Below are 18,585 nucleotides of genomic sequence, written 5' to 3'. Positions count from 1 at the left end.
TCTGTCCCGTTGCCAGTATCCTCGGCTTCAGATGTCCCCGCGGCAGATGCTCTGGTTCGGGACTTCTCAGCTATATGGAGCTCTGTCAAGACTTCCCTAGAGCGTGCTTCTTTGCGGATGAAGAGACATGCGGACAAGAAGCGCCTGGATCCCCGTGTTTCTCCCCAGGTGATCTGGTCTGGCTTGCATCCAGATATGTCCGATTGAAGTTGCCTTCGTACAAGTTGGGTCCTCGTTACATCGGGCCGTTTAAAGTCATCAGCAAGATTAATGCTGTCTCCTACAAGCTGCAGCTCCCGGCCACGATGCGGATACCCAACTCCTTCCATGTCTCCTTGCTCAAGCCTGTCGTCCTTGGTCCCTTCTCCGCTGCTGCCAGTCCTGCTCCTCCTCCTATCGCTGACGATGACATCTATGCGGTAAGGGATATCGTGGCCATGAAGACCGTACGAGGTCGGCAGTATTTCCTGGTGGACTGGGCGGGTTATGGTCCCGAGGATAGGTCCTGGGAGCCCCGGGAGAATGTTGGCACTCCTCTGATTCGTGCCTTCCTGTCCCGGTTGCGGGGAGGGGGGCGTGGGGGAGGGGGTACTATCACGCTTCCCGGTCCCCGTGCCCCGCTCTCCGGTCCCCGTGGCCCGCTCCCCGCTTCCCGGCGGCGTCCCCGACTCACCACTCCGGTCCCGGTCTCCTCTTCCTCGCCTGCACCCTCCATGCGTCCAGCTCCCCGCTCCCGGCGCTCCTCAGCGACGTGGGACACCCTGCCGGGCACCCCTGCTTCCTCTGCACCGCTCCCTGGACTGGCTTCTGGCACACGGGCCTCGCGCATGCGCATTAGGGCGCGCGCGCGGTCATTGAATAGGAGTTCAGGTCCCCGTATTGCTTTGCCCTGTATTAACCCTGTCTGTCTCGCAGAGCCTGTCCTGCCACGCCAGCCGCTCCGAACCACGTCCGTGCCAGTACCCTGACGGTGACTTCGGCGGATGTTCCACCACCTCTGCAGCTCCGCCAGTCTCCAGTCCCTGGCTCCGTTGGGTGACCTGTCCCATCGCTCAGCAGGTTCCGGATCCCACCTGACCCTTCAACCCGGCCTAGGACCCTGAGCCTCGTCACCCGGACTACCGTCCAGAACTCCGTGTGTTTAGCAACATCCACCTTTCCAGCTCCCCTACGGACTGTCTGGCTACCAATAGTGCTTCGGCTGCCGTGCATCAAGACCCTCTGGCGGGGTGACCGGCCTGGCTGCCTCCTCAGGGGAAACCGGTGTACGGTCCAGAGTTTCCACCACCCAGACGTAACATTAATTATCAGATTGCATGAAGCTACTCCCTGATCTAGGGTCCTGTACCCTGCTGTGCTTGGTACTGATCCGGTTCTTGGGTCTTTGACAGCCTGGCCAGACTCTGTCACCTTTCCCAAGTCACTGCGACCCGTCACCGTCTCCTCCAGTCCCGGACTACTGTCTGTGACCCAATCTAGTCCGACCTCCCAGGAGCTCCAACTCCCCAGCACCTCACACTATGAGGGCTGCTACTGTTCACTTTGAAAGTTACCACTGTTCTGATGTCACTCCTCCAACCAGTCTGCCTGACCCCTACGTGGGCGGCCCACTCTGTAAGTACGGGACTGAAGGGGATAGGGTTAGCCGACGTTGAGCGGGGGCGCCCAAAACATTATGGTGTATTAACCTCCGCGGCTAGGAAGGAGTGAGACTAGGGAATTGGAGCCTAGCCCTATTAGCTAATACTCTAACACCATCTTGAGAAATTAGCAAATCAACGAACACCGGGCTATCCCTCACTATATAGATAACGCTACCAAAGTGCATTCACCCATGCACGACGTTGGCTGTGTGGTTACTGACCGATATAGCTATTTATGTTATATGGCTTGATAAGATTTTTTAACTTTGATTAATAAATATTTTTCGGTCTTTTAGTAGTTTCCCTGTAATAGAACTAGAGCAAATAAACCTTTAAAGGGAACCTGTCACCAGATGTTTATAATACTCACTTAACAGTCGGTGCGGAGCAGACAATTGGATGGGCGTCTCCGTTCTCCAGGTCCAAGACTCCTCTTTAGGCTATTTTCGTCCTACTTCTTTTGAAGCTAGTGTGGATAACGCATTCTATGTCACCTACACTCACCGGCATTGAGGTCCTGCGCAGGTGCACTTTGATATACCTTGAGCAGGGCAGATCAAAGTATTGTAGTGCTCCTGCGCAGGACCTCAATGCCGGCGAGTGTAGGTGACATAGAACGCGTCATGCACCACTTCAGAAGAAGGAGGACAAATATGATACAGGTTCTCAGCTTCACTGAGAGATCAGATTACAGCTACTGTGCACAAAAGTAATTAGAGAGGGAGATGGGAATAACCCTTAACTTTTATTTTGGCATGTATAATAATATACTGAAAGGGCTAGGTGTTACAGTGTAGTGAATGTGAACTACTCATCTCTACTTTTGTCATAGATTTATGGAAGTTTTTCCTGTTAAAAGGGTGTCCACTACTAGGACAACCTCTTCTAATTCCACGTTTCCTCCAGGTAAAATAATAAAGCCTATCTTTCCATATCGGCACCCTTCCAGCAATGTCCGGAATTGCAGTGTTGGGGCTCATGTGAAGTTGTGACGTTACGCGAGCCCCACATCAACCATGTTCTGTCTCCCCGCCTTCAGACCAAACAAGGTAGTCAACAGGAAGTGCTCTCACTTCTTGTTGATTGTTTGTGGAAACGTGGAATCAGAAAGGGTTGTCCTACCAGTGGACAACCCCTTTTAAATATCCTATCAGTATGTTTTTGGAGAATGGGAGGCAACCCACGCAAACACGCGGAAATCCCTAGGCTGTGGATATGGTCTCCAACCGGAACCGGAGTCCCTAGATTGAAGCCATAAGATATCCTGATCCTCTAGTCAGCTCCAAAGAGCTTAGACTGGATCCATCAGCATCCATCAACCACCTGGTGGCTTAAAGAAATCCCTCTTATAGCCACAGCCTTCCACTTAGATACACTGCGTCCTCATCGATTGGTTGGACAAGAGCGCCTCTCCCATTGGATGAATCGCAAGCTGCATGGACAATGTTCATCCAAATGATGTCTACAGAAAGACTGAGGGTATACATGTAGTCTGGGAGTCACCGACTAGACAATGGCTACTAAGGTAATCACATTAGCAATACACAACTACAATACAATGATTACTGGAAAAGTCTAGAGAACAATACGTCTGGCTTTCAGTGGCCAACACAATTACATGAGTCCAAATGAGTCTTGTAAAAACAATGAGGGACTTATCCCCCATCTATAAACAATCTATCATCCTGTCTGGATGAATGTTAAGAAACTTTAACCCATGAGAGTCCATGTCATCACTATTCATTCTTGTCAATGCTTATTTTTCCCTTTTTCTCCCATAAGTGGAGAGAGATCAGCAGGGATTCCAATCCAATCAGGACGATAGGCCGTCTCGTATCGAAACTGTTTGAGAAATGGAGAATCTGGCATTATATAGTTGGACAGGTAAATGGTCTCTCCTCCTGCCATATATGAAGCCCAGATTCCAAAAGACCCTATAGTCATAATAGTATGATTACAATGTACCAACAGAGTAAAATCTCTGGCTGGAGATGATTCATCACCATCCCCAGCAAAATGAACGTCTCCGAAAGAAGTATTGATATTCTCCTTACACCAATCCATACCATTACTGGTCACCACAAAGAGAGGATTTGAGTACTTATTTCTGTAGTAGGCCATGGCTTTGTCCATATATCCTTTGTGAGCTACAACTCCTTTCCTCACCTTTGGCATGTATTCCACATAGTCACCCCTTCGAACGTGCACCCCAATAAAGGTCACATTTTTGCGATCTCCCCTTACATTGGTGAGATATTTATTAGCTTCCTCCTTGAGATCGTCATGAAATGTAAATTCCCGGAGAATCTCATCTCTGATGTGGTGATAGAAAGTCCAAGACCATGGAGTATTAAAGAACTGGACGTAGTCTCCCGAAATGTTTCTGTATTCAGGTAGCATCCAATTTAATAACATGTACCTCCTCCATTTCATGCGATCAGCAACCTCTTGGGGTAAAACCGGTAACTTTATCCTAAATAACTGGGATAACTGTTTGTGCATATGGGGTAAGATGTAGGGTTGATGACCATTGATCTTGGATAACGCATAGAGGGTTGCGTACTCTCCCATTAGATTTCCCATCCGTCCTTGGGGTTCTATGGTCCAAACCCCAGTGACTGGCCGTACGCAGGATGGCGACTCTACATAATTAACCAGTTTTATCTTTGATGCGTTATCTGTTTGATTCATCTTGCGGAAAGATGTTTTGTCCAAAGTGATGTAATTCCAGCTGAGTGTGAAGACGATTAGAGAAATGATCACCATCCACAGCGCACATCTCCTCATATTTGTAGTCATCGTTGCTATAAAAAAATGGAAAGGAAAGAAAGAACAAAAGCTTTTATCCTGAAATGAGATACTCATCAAATATTACAAAAGAAAACCAATGAAACAAAAAAAACAATTGGAAGTTAAAGGGAATCTTTCCATTAGGGGTGCTTTACATGCTGTGACATCGCTAGCATTTGCTGGCGATTTCCAGCATGATAGCACCCGCCCCCATCGCACGGCCGATATGTGGTGATCGCTCCCGCAGCGAACATTATCGCTACGGCAGCTTCACACGCACATACCTGCTCTGCGACGTCACTGTGACCGCCAAACCGCCTCCTTTCTAAGGGGGTGGTTCGTTCAGCGTCACAACGACGTCACTGAACCACCACCCAATCGAAAAGGAGGGGCGGAGATGAGCGGCCGGAACATGCCGCCCACCTCCATCCTTCCTCCTTTTCCGGCGGCTGCAGGTAAGGAGATGTCTGTCGTTCCTGCGGTGTCACACGTAGCAATGTGTGCTGCCGCAGGAACGACAAACAACATCGTAACTGCAGCAGCAACGATAATTGGGAATAGGGGGGATGTCACCGATGAGCGATTTTGAACGTTTTTGCAACAGACACAGACAACGACATCGCTAACGCGACCGGATGTGCGACACAAATTCTGTGACCCCCAACGAGATCGCTTTAGCGATATCGTAGTGTGTAAAGCCACCCTTAATCTACCCCTGCAAAGTTGAGGCAGTGTGGCATAGGGCAGTGTTAAGCAATATAGATTATTACAGTTCTATGCATTGCACTAAAAATGTTATTGATATGCAAATTTGGTTTGCAAGTGCAGGGGTGGGCATAAAAGTGCACTTGAAATCATTTGCAGGAGGTGCGCACCCCACTTTTGTGTTGACAATGGATTCAAAGGTTCTGCTACATAATGCCATCTCTTCTGTCCACTGACAGTAAAAGTGTAAAGCTGCGCCTGTGGGGAGAAGCAAAAAGGAGCAATTGTCACACGGCGTCTGGCTCAAAACTTGCAGCATTAGGACTACTTCTGATGTTGTTCACACAGCAGAGTCAGACACTCTACACCAGAGGTCTCAAACACTCGGCCTGTGGGCCGTATGCCGCCCTCGAGGCTTCTTGTTGCGGTCCGCAGACCCCATGACAATCGCAGCTCTTTGCCCGTGGGCCGGCGCCAGCAGGACTTTACTACAATTTAATTATTTGCGGTGCCGTGCAGAGGAGCAGTACTCTATGATTCACCCCAGGGCTGTATACTACTGGGATATGTCACTGGGTGGCCGTAGCCCGTTTCCGTGACCCTGGGGGGGCGCTTAAAAAGGGGATTTGTACAAGGGATAAATAAAAATGAAGAGTATTTCGTGACGCCACTTGCGGTATGCGGCTATATGGGGAAAGCCGCCGCTGCAAAGTCTCTCACTGCTGGGGCTGGTGGTATTGGGCAGCTTAGGTCTGATGGATCTCCGCAAGTAGAGCTAGGCCCCAGGGGAGGATGATGATGGTTGCAGTGGTGCAGCCACGTGGTGAGAATTCAGACGACACAGGGGCTGCAGTTTAACTTGTGCTTTACTCACTGGTTTGGAGTTGCTGCCACCCGGCTGGTGCTGGTCTTTACCAATTCGGTATTTCCTTTGTTCCAGTGCCGGTGTGGTGAACTGGTGACCTGTTCTTCCGTGCACCCGTCTGTAGCAGTGGATCCCCATGGCCTGGAGCGTTTTGGGGGTCCCCTCCTGTTGTCACTGTCTTGGCCCGTATGGCAGGTAGCTTGAACCTCTCTTAGGTAGGACCTCTGTCCCCGTTCCCAGGTTCCCTCTTTGCTACTGTGCCCCAGACGCTAACTTCGGTGAGGTCCTTGATGGTCCCCTCACCGGGCAAGTATTTATCAGGTGAGCCTATAGCGTCTTCCTGAACTAGGGCCCTGTGCCCCGCCGATTCTCAGTCCTGTGAGTACTTTCGCCTCTCCTCTCCCTCAAACTGTCTGTCGTTCGATCCCACCACTCACTAACCCCTCCTCTTCCCAGATCTCTGACTAGTGGATTGGATGCGTTCCAGCCTATAGGTGACCACCCGTCAAGTCCATCTCTAGCCTGGTACCCAGTGTGGGGAAAAGGGCATGGATGTGTGTGCTGTGTTAGTTACCAGTGTCGCGGGCGGAGGAGGTGCGCAGCGCTCACCCACTGCTCAGGTCCGGCACGGCTACTGCTTCGCTTGCTCGCTGCTCAGTGGCTCGAGCGGTGGGCCGGATCCGGGAACTCGAGCGGCGATCCTCGCCCGTGAGTGAAAAGGGGGATTGGTTGTGGGGATTTATTGACCGTGACGCCACCCACGGTCGTGGTGAGGTTGTGACACCACCGCTGCTCTGAATGGGGATCCCGGGAGCGATGACGGGGAGCAGCTTGGATGTTGGTTCTCCCCTCCGTGGGTAGGGGGTTGGTTGTCCTGGGGCCCAGTGAAGGTTAGGGATGGCAGGCGGGTTACTGGGCCTGGTGAAGTGCAGGGTCGCGGGGGCAGCACGGTGCCGCACGGCATAGTAGTACTCACTCAGCCAATGATGAAGACAAAGTCCTTGGTAAAACACACGGCTGGATGGACGAGGCCCACTGAAGGCTGTGGTGGTTTCTGCTCCCGGTAGGTTGATGGTGACTGCCTTTCCCTGCACCTGTGTTGTATGACGGTTCCAATGGCTTCCCACCGGTAACCCGCTCCCCAGCTTGGATGGATGCTGAGGGAGCCCCTTTTGCCTGCAGGCTCTGGCCCTGGGAACTGTAGCCTTGGCGGTGACTGTGTTTCCCTTCACGGTTTGAGCTGTCACCTTCAATCGGGACTTGACTACTGGGAAACCCCGGAGGTTCTCTTCGCTAACGGATTTGACAAATTTGACGGCGACTCCTAGCCTTGTCGGGGTCCGTAAGCCCTGCCGAATGGTGCTGGCTTCTCTTTGCTCTCCGATCCGGTACTGCCGGGCCACAGCCCGTCCACGGTCGTTACGGTTCGCTCCAATCCGCCTCTCCTGCAGACGGTCACCACCGTCTGCCAACCTTGCTGTATGTGCCCGGGCCACGCACCCGGACACGGTCAGACAGTTGCTCCTCTACCACTTCACTCCTTTCACTTTCCCTTCCGGAACTAATCTCCTCTTCCTTTTCCCGCCTCCAGGACTGTGAACTCCTTGGCGGGCGGAGACCAACTGCCTGGCTCCACCCCCTGGTGTGGACATCAGCCCCTGGAGGAAGGCAACAAGGATTTTGTTTGACTTTGATGTGCCTAGCCGGGGTGTGGGGTGTGTTGGTGTAGCTTTGTGACGACCTGGCTTGTCCAGGGCGCCACATTCCCCCTTAGTAAAATGCAGACCGTCCGCGGGCTGCCCGTCCATCACCGGTTTTATTTTTAACTGCAAAAGATAAAACGGTAAACATAAGCATTTTCAAATCTTCCCACATCGGGAGGTGCATCTCTTAAACGTTGCAAAACGGTATATTTTTATTAAAACAGTTACGGCTTCCGCTCTCTCCCACCCAAACAACCTGGCCCTAATGCTGCCAACCTGGCCCTGATGCTGCTCCTAAGCAAATGGGCAGCACCCCTTCACCCCAGTGCAGCACCAAGTTGCCCGAGCGGGTTCTGTCCCTTTCAGGGGACCCACGTCCATGGGGAACCCCTGAACCCCCCGGAGGTTCGCCACCGGTTCCGGTGGTGGCTGGGCCCCAGCCTACTCCACTGCGGGCCCTTCCTCCAATCTGCCTCTCCGGAGGCGGTCACGGTATCAAGCCAACAAATTTTTATTTACATACCACAAGTTCGTGGTTGCCCTGTTAGTTCTTGGGCTTGTCCGTAGCAGTTTCTACGCATATTTGCAAACAGTCCCCATGGGGACAACAGTTGTCGGCAACGACCGGTTTAATCACAGCTCAATCAGGTGACATCTTCGGATAATCAATCTTATCATTCAAAACTTCTAAACGGTACTCTCAACACACAACTTTGCTGGTGGTCCCAACGGGGACAACTGCAGCAGGGCTCCGCTGCCATCACTGCTCACTTTCGTCATCCTCCGCCTGCCCTGGGTGGAAGAACACAGGCACCAGCCCCTTCAGCGCATAGCAGGCGCGACGAGGAAGGGCCGCCCGGTATCCGTTATTTCCGCTCTGGGGAATATAAGTGGCCTCCATGCCATCCAGGGCGACGACTCCTTCGTCCTCCTCTGAAACAGGCTCTGTGTCAGGTCCGGAGTCACTATCGTCTGACCCTGCGCCAGGCGGGTTGCCGCCAGCTGCCGCAGTCTCCGGGCTCGCCACTCTTTCGGCTACTGTTATGAGGGGGCGTACGCCAGACGGACCAGCATCAGCGGGGTGCACGAGCGGGGAAGTCGGAGGCAGCCTGGGGGCCAGGGGTAGACCGGGTCCCTCAGCCGCAGTGGCCGGTCCCTCGGGGACACAGGGGCGTGGGTCACTCACCAGCTCCTCCATCATGGCCTCCATTCCGTACACCCGGGCGACCGCAGCTACCTCTTTCACCTCCGCGGTCCACTGCTCCATCAGCAGACATATCTGACTCCGGTAGCGTCGGCAGATCCCCGCCGTTCGGGCCATGAGCCACGCCGCTGTTCCGGGCACCGGCTCCGTAACCTCTGCGTAGTCAGACGGAGCAGACATGTTGGTAGCGGTACTTTCCAGGAACCTGAAGGTCGCCGCAGAGTCCTGGCGTCCCTGCCTTTATAGCCGCGCTCACATGCGGCCAGCCGCCATTCCGTCCCCCTTAGTTTTTTTCCGGCTCCTCCTTTACAGGAGCGGGGTTTCGGCTTTCGCGCCTCCACTGCTCAGGAAGACGCTCGAGCGGGGATTTTTCGCGCCCAAATGGCGGCTTCTCAAAATTTTCGGCCGGACTCCTCCGGCAGTCACAAGGCGCACATCTACCAGACGGCAGAGCGGTAAGATCCTGTTCGTGACGCCAAGTTGTCGCGGGCGGAGGAGGTGCGCAGCGCTCACCCACTGCTCGGGTCCGGCACGGTTATTGCTTCGCTTGCTCGCTGCTCGGTGGCTCGAGCGGTGGGCCGGATCTGGGGACTCGAGCGGCGCTCCTCGCCCGTGAGTGAAAAGGGGGATTGGTTGTGGGGATTTATTGTTCGTAACGCCACCCACAGTCGTGGTGAGGTTGTGACACCACCTCTGCTCTGAACGGGGATCCCGGGAGCGTTGACTGGGAGCAGCTTGGATGTTGGTTCTCCCCTCCATGGGTAGGGGGTTGGTTGTCCCGGGGTCCGGTGAGGGTTAGGGATGGCAGGCGGGTTACGGGGCCTGGTGAGGTGCAGGGTCGCGGGGGCAGCGCGGTGCCGCATGGCACGGTAGTACTCACTCAGCCAATGACGAAGACAAAGTCCTTGGTAAAACTCACAGCTGGATGGACGGGGCCCACTGACGGCTGCGGTGGATTCTGCTCCCGGTAGGTTGATGGTGACTGCCTTTCCCTGCACCTGTGTTGTATGACGGTTCCAATGGCTTCCCACCGGTAACCCGCTCCCCAGCTTGGATAGATGCTGAGGGAGCCCCTTTTGCCCGCAGGCTCTGGCCCTGGGAACTGTAGCCTTGGTGGTGACTGTGTTTCCCTTCACGGTTTGAGCTGTCGCCTTCAATCGGGACTTGGCTGCTGGGAAACCCCGGAGGTTCCCTTCGCTAACGGATTTGACAAATTTGACGGCAACTCCTAGCCTTGTCGGGGTCCGTAAGCCCTGCCGAATGGTGCTGGCTTCTCTTTGCTCTCCGATCCGGTACCGCCGGGCCACCGCCCGTCCACGGTCCTTACGGTTCGCTCCAATCGGCCTCTCCTGCAGACGGTCACCACCGTCTGCCAACCTTGCTGTATGTGCCCGGGCCACGCACCCGGACACGGTCAGACAGTTGCTCCTCTACCACTTCACTCCTTTCACTTTCCCTTCCGGAACTAATCTCCTCTTCCTTTTCCCGCCTCCAGGACTGTGAACTCCTTGGCGGGCGGAGACCAACCGCCTGGCTCCACCCCCTGGTGTGGACATCAGCCCCTGGAGGAAGGCAACAAGGATTTTGTTTGACTTTGATGTGCCTATCCGGGGTGTGGGGTGTGTTGGTGTAGCTTTGTGACGACCTGGCTTGTCCAGGGCGCCACACCAGCACCGGTCTTCCAGGAATTCGGGGTTAGATGTTGTACCCTGTGGCACCTGAAACTCAGGGGCGCCACACTCTACTTTACACATTACACAGTATTTACAGTTCTCTAAAAGATACATTATAATCAAATACCTTTCTTACCATAAAACATATAATACCTGCAGCCGCTAAGTGGAACCAAACGCCGCACGTGTTCAGCCCTGCTGCATCCTCCATACACACATGTGTATATATATATATATATATATATATATATATATATATATATATATATATATGCATTGTACCTTTATATACCTTAGATTTACAATATAATAGCACTACCTTTGTAGGAGTGGGCGCTATTCGCCCTCCTTCTACAGTTGCACAGACAGGCTTGGGCGTCTACCAGCTGTGCTCTTTTTAGTAATGAAGCTTGCAGGAAGTAATTTCTGCTAGCCTGTGAATAACTACTTGAATCACATGTTGCAGGAGATCTATCACAGTCGCCTCTGCCCTTTTTAAGATGGTGGAGCGTGGTCTCCGATGCTGATGATAGCTTTTACAATCCCAATCCTTGTTGTTATCCATTTACTGGTGAACTTTTGTGTGCTGTTTAGTGTGTTGTGGAAATATGCTTATTGCCTGATTATTTCCTCCCTTCCTTCAGTTTCCTCCTAATCACATATTGTCTATACCTCTGTGAGTGATTTCTGTGAGTTTGAGTTTTGTTTTTTTCCTCGTCTGTTTATTTGTGTAGGATTAATCACTAGAGATGAGCGAACCGGTCGCGGTTCGGCTCGAGGTTGGTTCGCCGAACGGACCTCCCGTTCGAGTTCGGTTCGTCGAACGTTCGACGAACCGAACTCGAACTGCATAGGAAACAATGGTAGGCAATCACAAACACAGAAAAACACCTAGAAAACACCCTCAAAGGTGTCCAAAAGGTCACAAACAACTCACAACACATGGGAAAGTGACAAGGACATATACTCATGCGAAAACAAAAGAGCTGGACAAGGAAAAAGAGGAGGACACACAGATATATGAGTATATGCAATGGAAACATCGATTCCATTATTGTGCAACTTGAGCCCTGCTCATTCTTGGCTTCCAATCTTGATAAATTGCCTGAGCTCGCCACGTACGTCTTGGGGATCTTGTCGTGTCCTGCAGCCAGCGTTCTCTCGGAACCTGTCTTCAGTGCTGCTGTGGGTCTGCTGGCAGATAAGCACACGTGTCTGTCCACTGACAATGTGGACATGGCTCTCAGAGGACTTTTCTTCCCCTGGGTCAGCCAGGGGACGGGAAAGGCACGCGTATTTTTGAGAGTGCTTCATGCAAAGCATCTTTTTCTTTTTCAAAAGGGGGCTCAACCGATGCCAGTCAAGTGGGGTGTGTGTGGCCCAGTGAGTGGCAACGAGGGAGACTGTGGTTGGAGTCCCCTCGCTGTGTTTCTAAAAGAACCAAGATGAACAAGTCATGGCTCTCAGAGGACTTTTCTTCCCCGGGGTCAGCCAGGGGACGGGAAAGGCACGCGTATTTTTGAGAGTGCTTCATGCAAAGCATCTTTTTCTTTTTCAAAAGGGGGCTCAACCGATGCCAGTCAAGTGGGGTGTGTGTGGCCCAGTGAGTGGCAACGAGGGAGACTGTGGTTGGAGTCCCCTCGCTGTGTTTCTAAAAGAACCAAGATGAACAAGTCATGGCTCTCAGAGGACTTTTCTTCCCCGGGGTCAGCCAGGGGACGGGAAAGGCACGCGTATTTTTGAGAGTGCTTCATGCAAAGCATCTTTTTCTTTTTCAAAAGGGGGCTCAACCGATGCCAGTCAAGTGGGGTGTGTGTGGCCCAGTGAGTGGCAACGAGGGAGACTGTGGTTGGAGTCCCCTTGCTGTGTTTCTAAAAGAACCAAGATGAACAAGTCATGGCTCTCAGAGGACTTTTCTTCCCCGGGGTCAGCCAGGGGACGGGAAAGGCACGCGTATTTTTGAGAGTGCTTCATGCAAAGCATCTTTTTCTTTTTCAAAAGGGGGCTCAACCGATGCCAGTCAAGTGGGGTGTGTGTGGCCCAGTGAGTGGCAACGAGGGAGACTGTGGTTGGAGTCCCCTCGCTGTGTTTCTAAAAGAACCAAGATGAACAAGTCATGGCTCTCAGAGGACTTTTCTTCCCCGGGGTCAGCCAGGGGACGGGAAAGGCACGCGTATTTTTGAGAGTGCTTCATGCAAAGCATCTTTTTCTTTTTCAAAAGGGGGCTCAACCGATGCCAGTCAAGTGGGGTGTGTGTGGCCCAGTGAGTGGCAACGAGGGAGACTGTGGTTGGAGTCCCCTCGCTGTGTTTCTAAAAGAACCAAGATGAACAAGTCATGGCTCTCAGAGGACTTTTCTTCCCCGGGGTCAGCCAGGGGACGGGAAAGGCACGCGTATTTTTGAGAGTGCTTCATGCAAAGCATCTTTTTCTTTTTCAAAAGGGGGCTCAACCGATGCCAGTCAAGTGGGGTGTGTGTGGCCCAGTGAGTGGCAACGAGGGAGACTGTGGTTGGAGTCCCCTCGCTGTGTTTCTAAAAGAACCAAGATGAACAAGTCATGGCTCTCAGAGGACTTTTCTTCCCCGGGGTCAGCCAGGGGACGGGAAAGGCACGCGTATTTTTGAGAGTGCTTCATGCAAAGCATCTTTTTCTTTTTCAAAAGGGGGCTCAACCGATGCCAGTCAAGTGGGGTGTGTGTGGCCCAGTGAGTGGCAACGAGGGAGACTGTGGTTGGAGTCCCCTCGCTGTGTTTCTAAAAGAACCAAGATGAACAAGTCATGGCTCTCAGAGGACTTTTCTTCCCCGGGGTCAGCCAGGGGACGGGAAAGGCACGCGTATTTTTGAGAGTGCTTCATGCAAAGCATCTTTTTCTTTTTCAAAAGGGGGCTCAACCGATGCCAGTCAAGTGGGGTGTGTGTGGCCCAGTGAGTGGCAACGAGGGAGACTGTGGTTGGAGTCCCCTCGCTGTGTTTCTAAAAGAACCAAGATGAACAAGTCATGGCTCTCAGAGGACTTTTCTTCCCCGGGGTCAGCCAGGGGACGGGAAAGGCACGCGTATTTTTGAGAGTGCTTCATGCAAAGCATCTTTTTCTTTTTCAAAAGGGGGCTCAACCGATGCCAGTCAAGTGGGGTGTGTGTGGCCCAGTGAGTGGCAACGAGGGAGACTGTGGTTGGAGTCCCCTCGCTGTGTTTCTAAAAGAACCAAGATGAACAAGTCATGGCTCTCAGAGGACTTTTCTTCCCCGGGGTCAGCCAGGGGACGGGAAAGGCACGCGTATTTTTGAGAGTGCTTCATGCAAAGCATCTTTTTCTTTTTCAAAAGGGGGCTCAACCGATGCCAGTCAAGTGGGGTGTGTGTGGCCCAGTGAGTGGCAACGAGGGAGACTGTGGTTGGAGTCCCCTCGCTGTGTTTCTAAAAGAACCAAGATGAACAAGTCATGGCTCTCAGAGGACTTTTCTTCCCCGGGGTCAGCCAGGGGACGGGAAAGGCACGCGTATTTTTGAGAGTGCTTCATGCAAAGCATCTTTTTCTTTTTCAAAAGGGGGCTCAACCGATGCCAGTCAAGTGGGGTGTGTGTGGCCCAGTGAGTGGCAACGAGGGAGACTGTGGTTGGAGTCCCCTCGCTGTGTTTCTAAAAGAACCAAGATGAACAAGTCATGGCTCTCAGAGGACTTTTCTTCCCCGGGGTCAGCCAGGGGACGGGAAAGGCACGCGTATTTTTGAGAGTGCTTCATGCAAAGCATCTTTTTCTTTTTCAAAAGGGGGCTCAACCGATGCCAGTCAAGTGGGGTGTGTGTGGCCCAGTGAGTGGCAACGAGGGAGACTGTGGTTGGAGTCCCCTCGCTGTGTTTCTAAAAGAACCAAGATGAACAAGTCATGGCTCTCAGAGGACTTTTCTTCCCCGGGGTCAGCCAGGGGACGGGAAAGGCACGCGTGTTTTTGAGAGTGCTTCATGCAAAGCATCTTTTTCTTTTTCAAAAGGGGGCTCAACCGATGCCAGTCAAGTGGGGTGTGTGTGGCCCAGTGAGTGGCAACGAGGGAGACTGTGGTTGGAGTCCCCTCGCTGTGTTTCTAAAAGAACCAAGATGAACAAGTCATGGCTCTCAGAGGACTTTTCTTCCCCGGGGTCAGCCAGGGGACGGGAAAGGCACGCGTATTTTTGAGAGTGCTTCATGCAAAGCATCTTTTTCTTTTTCAAAAGGGGGCTCAACCGATGCCAGTCAAGTGGTGTGTGTGTGGCCCAGTGAGTGGCAACGAGGGAGACTGTGGTTGGAGTCCCCTCGCTGTGTTTCTAAAAGAACCAAGATGAACAAGTCATGGCTCTCAGAGGACTTTTCTTCCCCGGGGTCAGCCAGGGGACGGGAAAGGCACGCGTATTTTTGAGAGTGCTTCATGCAAAGCATCTTTTTCTTTTTCAAAAGGGGGCTCAACCGATGCCAGTCAAGTGGGGTGTGTGTGGCCCAGTGAGTGGCAACGAGGGAGACTGTGGTTGGAGTCCCCTCGCTGTGTTTCTAAAAGAACCAAGATGAACAAGTCATGGCTCTCAGAGGACTTTTCTTCCCCGGGGTCAGCCAGGGGACGGGAAAGGCACGCGTATTTTTGAGAGTGCTTCATGCAAAGCATCTTTTTCTTTTTCAAAAGGGGGCTCAACCGATGCCAGTCAAGTGGGGTGTGTGTGGCCCAGTGAGTGGCAACGAGGGAGACTGTGGTTGGAGTCCCCTCGCTGTGTTTCTAAAAGAACCAAGATGAACAAGTCATGGCTCTCAGAGGACTTTTCTTCCCCGGGGTCAGCCAGGGGACGGGAAAGGCACGCGTATTTTTGAGAGTGCTTCATGCAAAGCATCTTTTTCTTTTTCAAAAGGGGGCTCAACCGATGCCAGTCAAGTGGGGTGTGTGTGGCCCAGTGAGTGGCAACGAGGGAGACTGTGGTTGGAGTCCCCTCGCTGTGTTTCTAAAAGAACCAAGATGAACAAGTCATGGCTCTCAGAGGACTTTTCTTCCCCGGGGTCAGCCAGGGGACGGGAAAGGCACGCGTATTTTTGAGAGTGCTTCATGCAAAGCATCTTTTTCTTTTTCAAAAGGGGGCTCAACCGATGCCAGTCAAGTGGGGTGTGTGTGGCCCAGTGAGTGGCAACGAGGGAGACTGTGGTTGGAGTCCCCTCGCTGTGTTTCTAAAAGAACCAAGATGAACAAGTCATGGCTCTCAGAGGACTTTTCTTCCCCGGGGTCAGCCAGGGGACGGGAAAGGCACGCGTATTTTTGAGAGTGCTTCATGCAAAGCATCTTTTTCTTTTTCAAAAGGGGGCTCAACCGATGCCAGTCAAGTGGGGTGTGTGTGGCCCAGTGAGTGGCAACGAGGGAGACTGTGGTTGGAGTCCCCTCGCTGTGTTTCTAAAAGAACCAAGATGAACAAGTCATGGCTCTCAGAGGACTTTTCTTCCCCGGGGTCAGCCAGGGGACGGGAAAGGCACGCGTATTTTTGAGAGTGCTTCATGCAAAGCATCTTTTTCTTTTTCAAAAGGGGGCTCAACCGATGCCAGTCAAGTGGGGTGTGTGTGGCCCAGTGAGTGGCAACGAGGGAGACTGTGGTTGGAGTCCCCTCGCTGTGTTTCTAAAAGAACCAAGATGAACAAGTCATGGCTCTCAGAGGACTTTTCTTCCCCGGGGTCAGCCAGGGGACGGGAAAGGCACGCGTATTTTTGAGAGTGCTTCATGCAAAGCATCTTTTTCTTTTTCAAAAGGGGGCTCAACCGATGCCAGTCAAGTGGGGTGTGTGTGGCCCAGTGAGTGGCAACGAGGGAGACTGTGGTTGGAGTCCCCTCGCTGTGTTTCTAAAAGAACCAAGATGAACAAGTCATGGCTCTCAGAGGACTTTTCTTCCCCGGGGTCAGCCAGGGGACGGGAAAGGCACGCGTATTTTTGAGAGTGCTTCATGCAAAGCATCTTTTTCTTTTTCAAAAGGGGGCTCAACCGATGCCAGTCAAGTGGGGTGTGTGTGGCCCAGTGAGTGGCAACGAGGGAGACTGTGGTTGGAGTCCCCTCGCTGTGTTTCTAAAAGAACCAAGATGAACAAGTCATGGCTCTCAGAGGACTTTTCTTCCCCGGGGTCAGCCAGGGGACGGGAAAGGCACGCGTATTTTTGAGAGTGCTTCATGCAAAGCATCTTTTTCTTTTTCAAAAGGGGGCTCAACCGATGCCAGTCAAGTGGGGTGTGTGTGGCCCAGTGAGTGGCAACGAGGGAGACTGTGGTTGGAGTCCCCTCGCTGTGTTATACATGCTTTTAGAAGGGCATGACATGGCTTGGAGGTTGACTTTCATAAAATGCAAACTGTTGGCTACCAAAATGCTGCCTTTCCAACAACTGTGGTTATAGGCAATGAGGAACATACTGATGAAGATGAGACGCAGATACCCGATTGGGATGACAACTTAAATATTCGGTCAGGGCAAGAAGAAACTCGGTCTGAGGGGGAGGGGAGTGCAAACACAACAATTGATGATGAAGTTCTAGATCCCACCTACTGTCAACCCACAGTCAGACACTCGAGGAGGTCAATAGAGGCGGTGGAGGAGGATGCAACCGACGTCGAAGTAACCTGGCGCCTTCCTGGACACAGTCGGAGCACTGGTAGCACGTCTACAACTGCATCCTCAGCCACCACTCTGCCTCTGAGCATTATTCGGGGTGGATCAACAGGTCGCATGGCCTCTAAGCCTTGCCTAGCCTGGTCCTTTTTTGACATAAAAAAAGATCGGCCAAATTATGTGATCTGTAACATTTGCCATGGTTATCTTAGTAGAGGTCAAAACCTCAGCAGTTTGACAACTTCTTCCATGAATCGTCACATGAATAAATATCATATGGCCTGGTGGGAAGCTCACCGTGCTGCAATGCGGCCTAGTGGAGCCAACCATCCACCGCCTGCCCCTTCCAGGGCATCCGCGCGCTCGTCATCTTCTAGGACTGTGGGGACAGCTGTCACACCTGTATTTCCACCCACAACTTCCACCACTGTAACCGCAACAGGCAGTTTGCTTGGTAGGTCGTCAGTTGGTTTGGAAGGGGAAACAAGTGAGTGTGTACAGCTCTCTCAGACATCGATAGCACCAACTTTGGATGAAGGCAACATCATGTCTCCGCCTGCACTTTCCTCCCAAAGCTGCATTTTTCCAGGGACACCCTACTCAACACCGTCTACACACAGCAGCCAGATCTCTGTCCCTCAGATGTGGTCAAATAAAAGGCCACTTCCTTCGACCCATGACAAAGCGAAGAGGTTGACTCTATCCCTCTGTAAGCTGTTGGCTACAGAAATGCTGCCTTTCCGCCTAGTGGACACACAGGATTTTAGAGACCTTATATCTGTCGCTGTGCCCCAGTACCAGATGCCTAGTCGCCACTACTTCTCTAAGAAAGGTGTGCCCGCGCTACACCAGCATGTCGCACACAATATCACCGCTTCCTTGAGAAACTCTGTGTGTGAACGGGTGAATTTCACCACCGATACTTGGACCAGTAAGCATGGACAGGGACGTTACATGTCGCTGACTGGGCACTGGGTAACTATGGTGATAGATGGTGAAGGGTCTGCTGCACAAGTCTTGCCGTCCCCACGACTTGTGTGTCAATCCTCTGTCTGTCCAAGTTCCGCCACTGCTTCTGCATCCTCCACCTCATCTGGGTCCTCCACCTCCGCCCCAAGCCTGCCTGGTCAGGCCACCAGCGTTCTCACTGCACAGAAGGAATGACGCACCCCTCATTACTATGCTGGCAGCAGAGCGCAACGGCATCAGGCGGTCTTTAGCTTGACATGTCTTGGGAATAAGAGTCACACAGCTGAGGAGTTGTGGTCAGCTCTGCGGTCCGAGTTTAATAAATGGTTGTCTCCACTCAACCTGCAGCCTGGTAAGGCCGTGTGCGACAATGCTGCAAACCTGGGTGCGGCCCTTCGCCTGGGCAAGGTGACACACGTGCCTTGTATGGCTCACGTGTTGAACCTTG

General features: G+C 52.5%; 1 protein-coding gene across 1 annotated transcript; it reads right to left on the bottom strand.

Moving 5' to 3' along the window:
• Nucleotides 1-2,403: 2,403 nt before the first annotated feature.
• Nucleotides 2,404-4,423, bottom strand: LOC142256170 (galactoside alpha-(1,2)-fucosyltransferase 2-like). The gene has a single exon (XM_075327712.1). The coding sequence runs from the start codon at nucleotides 4,407-4,409 to the stop codon at nucleotides 3,393-3,395; it is 1,017 nt and encodes a 338-aa protein (XP_075183827.1). The 5' UTR covers nucleotides 4,410-4,423; the 3' UTR covers nucleotides 2,404-3,392.
• Nucleotides 4,424-18,585: the final 14,162 nt, after the last annotated feature.

Source organism: Anomaloglossus baeobatrachus, chromosome 11 (assembly GCF_048569485.1).
Source record: "Anomaloglossus baeobatrachus isolate aAnoBae1 chromosome 11, aAnoBae1.hap1, whole genome shotgun sequence".
Lineage (NCBI taxonomy): Eukaryota > Metazoa > Chordata > Amphibia > Anura > Aromobatidae > Anomaloglossus > Anomaloglossus baeobatrachus.
The sequence above is the reverse complement of the archived record's forward strand: the minus strand, read 5'-3'. Positions and strand labels throughout refer to the sequence as shown.